Source organism: Acipenser ruthenus, chromosome 2 (genome assembly GCF_902713425.1).
Source record: "Acipenser ruthenus chromosome 2, fAciRut3.2 maternal haplotype, whole genome shotgun sequence".
NCBI classification, from domain to species: domain Eukaryota; kingdom Metazoa; phylum Chordata; class Actinopteri; order Acipenseriformes; family Acipenseridae; genus Acipenser; species Acipenser ruthenus.
This window is the reverse complement of record NC_081190.1, coordinates 70,739,211-70,748,200: the sequence shown is the minus strand read 5'-3', so window position 1 is coordinate 70,748,200 and position 8,990 is coordinate 70,739,211. Positions and strand designations below refer to the sequence as shown.

The window sequence follows — 8,990 nt, the reverse complement described above, 5'->3', positions numbered from 1 at the left end:
AACTCTGTGGATGCAGAGAGAGATGAGTCTAAATACCATGCATATAAAATATATATATTTAAAATCGCCAACATCTGCAGAAGCATGCAAAGTAGTAGAAAAAAATAGAAACCCGCGACCGCCTTTTCAAAGTACCCAATTCAGCTGAAAACAGCGGACTCGGCAACTTTGTCTGTAAAGCTTGAGCTTTTTTAAATAAAGTTTTTTTTGGAAGCGTCCATATCCAGGAAGCTGCGCTAATATATACATTAAAAACACACTTTATTAAAATATACATTCTAAGTTATATTTTGTCAAAAAATAAACAAGCACGTACTAATGAATTGTATTTACTAGATTAATGGATGTACCAAAGGAATGCAATATATTTTGCTATCCCCCACAGTTCGACAGTTGGTACAACCGATGGAATGATGATGACCAATGAGGTCGAAGATTGAAATTTTAAATTCATACTGACAGAGCGGTATTTTTGAAACAGGAGGTAGTTGTCGTATTGGAGACGTTGTAGGAAGTTAGGGATGTGTAGAGACAAATGTTAAAATGTCAGAAGAAAGCGCAGTTAAGGTTTGCGTGAGGGTTCGCCCGCTCATCCAAAGGTAAACAATGTTGTTATTTATTTTACATATTTAACGATGATTCTTAGTGTATTTTGGCATACTATGTTCGTCATTCTACCAGGAATTTCCTAAAATAGTCCTTATTAAATTAACGCTAGTATCGGTGCAGCCCGTATTTTATTTGTTTATATATATATATATATATATATATATATATATATATATATATATATATATATATATATTATATATATATAATGTGTATATATGTATAGTGTGTGTGTGTGTGTGTGTGTGTGTGTGTCTGTCGCTGTCAGGTTTATTATATCGGGTCAACAGTACGGGATTTGTAGTTAAAACGAGGTGTATTGTTGTATGATACTTTTTAGGCGCCAGTTTGCAGATTGCTGTGTTCTCATTAATAATAACTTAAGTATCTTTAATTTCAATATTTTAAAACTGAACTATAATAAGTGTTGGTATATTATGAAAAAGGTGTATTCCAGTACCATCACCACGCTGTCAGTATCGCTATGCATTAATTAGGCAATGGGTAATTGTATGTAAAAATAACACTATGTAACACAATTTTTGTTCCTGGGTAGTAAGTGTTATTTCCTAATTGCTTATGCCTCAAAAGTAGAGAAAATGGCTATATTCCCCACAAACTTTGCTTTTGTGACCAGGACAGTGATATTTTGAAATTGACCTATTATTTCCAATGAGAAAACGGGCGAATTTGTGTCTTTTCGTTCACATAAAGTCAGAAAAACACAACATATGAATCCAAATTAAGATGTATTTATACTAAAGTAATACAAAAATGACTACAAAAGATTTAGAAGTGAGTAGTTTTTCGAGATTTACGATTATACTGTAAATCACTTTCACGAATCAGCCCCCAAATGTAGTCTCCCATCATGTTCTCGTTATACTGTCCTTGGTAGCGGCATTCAAAGTCCAGTATATCCTGGTGGAAGCGCTCGCCTTGCTCCTCCGAGTACGCTCCCATGTTCTCCTTGAATTTATCAAGATGAGCATCAAGGATATGGACTTTGAGGGACATCCTACAGCCCATTGTGCCGTAGTTCTTCACCAGAGTCTCAACCAGCTCCACATAGTTTTCGGCCTTGTGATTGCCCAGGAAGCCCCGAACCACTGCGACAAAGCTGTTCCAAGCCGCCTTTCTCCTTACTAGTGAGCTTCTTGGGGAATTCATTGCACTCCAGGATCTTCTTTATCTGTGGTCCGACGAAGACACCGGCTTTGACCTTTGCCTCAGACAGCTTAGGGAAGAAGTCTTGAAGGTACTTGAAGGCTGCCGACTCCTTATCTAGAGCTCTGACAAATTGTTTCATAAGGCCCAATTTGATGTGCAGTGGTGGCATCAGCACCTTCCGGGGGTCCACCAGTGTCTCCCTCTTGATGTTGTTCCTCCCCACAGAGAACTCGGTCCGCTGTGGCCAGTCCCGCCTGTGGTAGTGCGCCTTGGTGTCCCTGCTGTCCCAAAGGCAAAGATAGCAGGGAAACTTGGTAAAAGCGCCTTGGAGACCCATCAGGAATGCCACCATTTTGAAGTCTCCTATGACCTTGATGCCATCTCAGAAAAATGCAGATATGTATCCACTTAGGCAGCTGAAACTAAACTGAACTGTTGGGCTTAAGGCCCCTGTATTTCCACTACTATTTATATTACTGGAAAGTTCTAGAAGTTACTCCAAGTTTACTCAGCACTGAATCTATCTGGAATGTTCTGGAAAACAGGTAAATTTCAAAATATCAATGTCCTGGTCACAAAAGCAAAGTTTGTGGGGAATAATAGCCATTTTCTATACTTTTGAGGCATAAGCAATTGGGAAATAACACTTACTACCCAGGAAGAAAAAAAAAAAAAAAAAATTGTTACACGGTGTAATGTGATATCTGTATAATGTGAAATAATGTATAATGTGATATATTGTAACAATTGTAAGTCGCCCTGGATAAGGGCGTCTGCTAAGAAATAAATAATAATAATAATAATATTATGAATTGCATGTTTTAATATGTGCAAGCAAGGTATTAACCAGTTGACCATTTTAGAGAGAAGAGTGCCATTCAGGATGCAGAAGAAGCGGTTCCATTGTATTGGAAAACTGATAAACATGCTGTTTGTCAGGTGGATGGGACAAAATCTTTTAACTTTGGTAAGTTAAACGCTCTGTTATTGTTTAGTTGCAATTTACCGACTGCTGTATTTGGAAAGTGGGTCTTGAAAGGGAGTAATTCATGTTTTAATATACAGTAGTCAAATCATTTGTACTATGTTGAATGGACGAATTTATACGAGCAAACCAGCTTTTCATATATATATATATATATATATATATATATATATATATATATATATATATATATATATATATATATATATATATAATATTTTATTTTTTTAATTACAGACCGAGTGTTTAATACAGATGAAACCACAGATAAGGTGTACCAAGATGTAGCACAACCGCTTGTGGTCTCTGCTGTGAATGGCTACAATGGTAAGATGTTTATGCTCCAGTATACTTTACAGAAACATGAAGAATTTACTATGTGCTTTGAAATAGAATATTCAATATGATTACCATTCTAGCACTTCTGTTAGATTGATGTACCACATACAGGTGCACTCCATTTATAATGGACTCCAAGGGGCAATGGGAAGCAGTACTTTATACGTAGTAAACACAATTCAAAATGCGAATGTTAGTACCTTAAATATAAACAATACAAGAAAGCTTAACTGCCATATAACGGTAATGTATTATTTGTACAAAACACCCCCCTGTGGGCAGTACAATGTAATAAGTGCTGTAGTACAATTTTACGAATTTATATTTTCGCTAAATGCAATTAAAATTGTATACGTTATACGTTTAAACTGTACAACGGCTGTGCCAACAAAAACAGAAGAATAAAAAATAAAGCCAAGGGGATACTAGTCTACATGTTGCTAGAAAATGTAGAATGAAATCCGTTGCTTCAAATTTCAGGGGACATTCTACAGTATGTACAATTGTAGATAAAATGTTGGACAACAAAGAGAAGATAATACATAGCTATTTCCAATCAAAGATTGAATTAGTTTTTTTAGTGTATCATTTTCACCAGCATTTTAATATAATAAAATAAGTAACTATTCCTAAATATGTATAGGATTATATTACTAATTTACCATTAGCCTCATCATTTGTTATTAATTTGTTATTTTTGTCTAGAATGTTTTTCTGCGTTATTTGTGTAAACTAATTGTAAATAGAGAGAAGATGAAATTATTTTGAACAGAATTCCTAATTGTCAGGTGAGTATTTTTTTTCTTCTACAAATCAGATATTGGTAACTAACAATATTTGCAAGTTGCGTCTGCTGAACTGCAATGTTCAAACGGCTGTAAACAAAAAGTAGGACTCACTTTATACATTACCATTAAGTTGTATCAAATTTAATCCTGAGATAAAATGACCATTGAAAAACATCTTGGAACTTAAATGTAACATACCGTTGCAGTTTATCATAAACGTTCTAATGCTTCAGCATCTGTACCAAAACATTTTTTTGGTAATTCTAAAACAGCATTGAACTATAATGCCAATACGAATGTTTAAAACCGTTCAATGAATATAATATCAATAATTTTGTCGACTTTAATTCCACAACATCTTGTGGCATTAACTGACACGTTGGTCAAATACCAGGAATGGGCCGAATAACAGTTATTTACTTGCCTATATCACGTGTGAAAATCTCACCTTGAGGAAAATCGATAAGTAAAATATGTACTGAATACCTTGTGTACAAGACAGTGTAAGAGAAGTGCTATGGTAGAATATGTTTGAAACATACAAAATATACGCTAAAACTAAAAATTAATTTCGAAAACTGAGCACCGTCCGCCCCTCCCCCACCAGCTGGTATTATTATCCAGAGGCAAACCTTTAATTTCTTCATTCGCCATCTCGACAGCAAAGCGTTGTATAACGTAAGATGAGTTCAAAGAAATGTCTTGAAACCCTTATGCTGTTTAGGGTTTTTGTTAAATGCTCAGACGACCAAAAAAAAAAAAAAAATTCAATGCAAGCTGCAAGCGACTGTTGTGTCATGGAGGAACAACCAATCTGCGCGGTCACCTGACAAGCGTAAGTTGTTATTACTATTATTATTAGTATTAATATTTTTACTAGTAGTAAAATGTGACGGATAACCGGTTTGGAACGGTGACTTGTGTAAAGCTTTGTTTTGCCTAAGTCCGCTGCAGTTGGTGCTGCTGCAATGCAAGCTTACTGTATGGCAAGCAGCATCAAGTGTAAATAAACAACGTGTATTTTTATTTACATCATAAAAACATGGTTACTGTTCTAATACAAGGTATTTTTAAACTACATGTGAATGTTTTATTCTATTTATATGGATTACCTGTAAAATAATAGGATTTTCAATCAAATATAAACAAATAAAAAGCATGGCTATTTTTAAAAAATGTAGTACTATTGGCGCAAAAAAGTTGCATCCCAAAAGTAGACAAATCAAAACCTAAAGCAAAATGGTTTAATGGATCAATTTTTTAAAAAAAAATATTCAGAGAAAAAACGTTTAAAAGGGACCAAGAACAAAGTACACAGAGAGAGATATAAATTAATATTGCCAAGGGGGTTAAAACCAATAACAAAAAGTTTTTCCAATATTACAACAGCAAAAGAACATTCCAGGAGGAAGTAAAATGTCTCAGATACAAATGGCAAAATCATAGATGAAGAGAAAAAAACAGCAAATATATTAAATGATTATTTTTTACAAAGGAGGATACGGACAACATGCAGACCTGTTCCTATCCAGTTTTAAATATCTTTAGAGTAACAGAGGCAGAAGTGTTAAAGGGACTAGAAGCTCTTAAAATAAACAAATCCCCTGGGCTGGATGAGATCCTCCCAATAGCTCTTAAAGAAATGAGAGAAGTTGTCTAAGCAAGGTCATGCAACAGTCTCGAGACAGAGGTTGTACCTACAGCTGGAGAATTGCAAACGTAATACCGATCCACAAAAAGGGAGACAAAACCGAACCAGGTAACTACAGACCAATAAGCTTGACTTCTGTTATATGTAAGCTTATGGAAACTATAAGAAGATCCAAAGTGGAGAATTACCTATATGGTAACAGAATCCTGGGAGACAGCCAGCATAGTTTTAAGAAAGGGAGATCATGTCTAACTAACCTGCTTGATTTATTTGAGGATGCAACATCAACAATGGATAATTGCAATTTAGATTTCTAGAAAGCTTTTGACAAAATCCTGCATAACTTCTCAAATTTAATGCAGTAGGGATTCAAGGAAATGCATGCACATGGATTAGGGAGTGGTTAACATGTAGAAAACAGAAAGTACTGATTAGAGGAGAAACTTCAAAAGGAGCATGTGGCGGAGTGTCCCGCCCCTATTTATTATTATTTGTATTTTTGTTTGCGGCGCGGGTAAAAGCGCCGCGTCTTTTATTGTTATATTTAAAAACCTCGTGAGGATGCATGGCTGATCAGCTACTGATTATTTAACTAGCTGACAGTCATGCATCCTTACCAAACGCGTGCAGACTCTGGCCGGGGGATAATAAGATAATTACCAACTAGTTAAATCCCTCGGCCAGAGTATATAAACCAGCAGCACTATGCACTCGGGGTGTGGAGTGTTCGAGAGTGGAGAACGGGAGAGAGAGAGGAAGAAAACAATTGCTAAAACGTGCTGGAGTATCCAGCACGAAACTTACTTGTTTGTTTATTCGTTCGGCCCTCGTGCCCTTTTGTTTGGTGTTTTGTTAAATCTTTTGTTTTTGTTTTGTTTATTAAATACGCTGAGTGCACCAGCACTCAGCTTCAACCGCCCATCCACTGTTTTGGTTTGAGTTACTTCCTGGTCCGTGACGTCATCCACATCACCACTGCGAGCCAGACTGCCACATATGGTGTCCTGCGTGGGACAAACAACGCCTCCAACAGCCGGACCAGGAACAGCAAAGGAAGTTTTTTTCGTGTTCGTTTTTTCAAATAGTGTTTTTTGTGTTTGAAAAAAAAAAAAAAAAAAAAAAAATGGATGAAGTGGACGCCTATATGGAGAGGTGGCATGCGCATCAGAGGGAGTTGAAGGAAGGAGGGGCTACATGGTGCCTCGCCTGCCTGGAGTATGGGCACCTCCCTGAGGTGTGCCCATATGAAGACCCCCTCTTTGTGCAGGCCTTTGATCGAGGTGAGGTGGAGACTGCGGAGGAGTGGATCCACCTGAAGGCCATACCATCGCCGCAGGTGGATCAGGAAACCTGCCTCACCTGCCTCAAAGGGGAGGAGTGGTGCTTTGCCGTCGGCAAGGTCGGGCACAAAGCACCCGACCAACCCCCTCCATGGCAGGAGGTGGAACTGCTGGTCCCGAAGAAGGGAAGGAGGGGCGGTGCTAAGAAGGCAAAGAAGCCCGCACGTCCTGCGCCTGAGTGGGAGGAGCCCGAACGTCCTGCGCCTGAGTGGGAGGAGCCCGAACGTCCTGCGCCTGAGTGGGAGGAGCCCGAACGTCCTGCGCCTGAGTGGGAGGAGCCCGAACGTCCTAAGCCCAAGAGGGGGGAGTCGGTGCATCCACAGCCCAAAAGGGAGGAGTCGGTGCGTCCACAGCCCAAAAGGGAGGAGTCGGTGTGTCCACGGCCCGAAGAGAGGGAAGTCGGGGCTTCCACAGCCCTAGGACCCAAGCTGCAGTCCCAAGAGCCAGAAGGGGAGGAGTTACAGGCTCAACCCCCTGAATTTTTCTGGGGGGGAGAAGGGCAGGATGCTGGTGTTCCCCAGCAGCCTCTATTTATGCTGCTGAAGGGAGCACGGCACACACCAGCCCAGCCGCCACAGCAGAGGGAGCCAGCACCGCCACAGCCTCCCTCTGAGTGGCCAGCATCCGCCCCATCGCCTCTGCCTCCACCACCACCAGGAGCAGAGCAGCAGGAGCTGCCTCTGTCTCCACCACCACCAGGAGCAGAGCAGCAGGAGCTGCTTCTGTCTCCACCATCACCAGGAGCAGAGCAGCAAGAGCTGCCTCTGCCTCCGCCGCCTCCACCGTCGTGGGAGGACTGCTTGCCCCTCCCACCTCCACCAGCAGAGGGTGAATGCCTGCTGGTTCCGCCTCCACCGTCGTGGGAGGACTGCTTGCCCCTCCCACCTCCACCAGCAGAGGGTGAATGCCTGCTGGTTCTGCCTCAACCGCCGTGGGAGGACTGCTTGCCCCTCCCACCTCCACCAGCAGAGGGTGAATGCCTGCTGGTTCCGCCTCCACCGTCGTGGGAGGACTGCTTGCCCCTCCCACCTCCACCAGCAGAGGATGAATGCCTGCTGGTTCTGCCTCAACCGTCGTGGGAGGACTGCTTGCCCCTCCCACCTCCACCAGCAGAGGATGAATGCCTGCTGGTTCTGCCTCAACCGTCGTGGGAGGACTGCTTGCCCCTCCCACCTCCACCAGCAGAGGATGAATACCTGCTGGTTCCGCCTCAGCCGCCGTGGGAGGACTGCTTGCCACTCCCAGCTCCACCAGCAGAGGGTGAATACCTGCTGGTTCCGTCTCAGCCACTGTGGGAGGACTGCTTTCCCCTCCCACCTCCACCAGCAGAGGGTGAATACCTGCTGGTTCCACATCCACCGTCATGGGAAGGACTGCTCCTGCCCTGCCTCGCACCACCCAGGGATGCCTGCCTCGCATCGCCTGGGGCTGCCTGTTCCACATCGCCTGGGGTCGCCAGGGATCCTGCTTTGCCTGGGGTCGCCAGGGATCCTGCTTCGCCTGGGGTCACTACACTGTGGTCAGAGCCCCACGGAGGGGAACTGCTGGCCGTGAAGAGGAGGGGGGAGGTCAGGAGACCAGCTTCCCCAGCCGCACTTTCGCGGCAGGAGTTTGGGTGGTCAGAGCCCCACGGAGGGGAACTGCTGGCCATGAAGAGGAAGGGGAAGGTCAGGAGACCAGCTCCCCCAGCCGCACTTTCGCGGCCGGAGATCATGTGGTCAGAGCCCCACGGAGGGGAACTGCTGGCCGTGAAGAGGAGGGGGGAGGTCAGGAGATCAGCTCCCCCAGCCGCACTTTCGCGGCAGGAAATACTGTGGCTGGAGCCCCATGAAGGGCAGCTGCCAGCCATGAAGAAGGGGGGGGAGGTCAGGAGACCAGCTTCCCCCGCAGCAATTTCGCTGCAGGAGAAAGGGTGGCCGGCCATGAAGAAGGGGGGGCAGGTCTGGAGACCACCCCCAAAATTTTTTTGGCCAGAGGAGCCGGCCGGTGCGCGGGCCATTGGAACGCTACGGCTGTTTGGGTGGGAGGAGGACATCCCACCGTGGCCGCCACCTTTGGTCCGCTGCTGCCCCTGTTCCTGCGCCGGGACTGCTAACCAGGACTTTGGG

At 43.1% G+C, this 8,990-nt stretch overlaps 1 protein-coding gene across 2 annotated transcripts in view; it reads left to right on the top strand.

Moving 5' to 3' along the window:
* The first annotated feature begins 419 nt into the window (after positions 1-419).
* Positions 420-8,990, top strand: part of LOC117408768 (centromere-associated protein E-like) — a 62,735-nt gene continuing 54,164 nt past the window's right edge. Inside the window, exons 1-3 of one of the 2 annotated variants that reach the window (XM_059000196.1) lie at positions 420-599; positions 2,643-2,746; positions 3,002-3,091. In XM_059000196.1, the coding sequence (XP_058856179.1) occupies positions 544-599; positions 2,643-2,746; positions 3,002-3,091 (250 nt within the window). In that variant the 5' untranslated portion in view covers positions 420-543. The remainder of the gene's footprint in view (positions 600-2,642; positions 2,747-3,001; positions 3,092-8,990) is intronic. The other variant, XM_059000202.1, reaches the window with a different exon arrangement.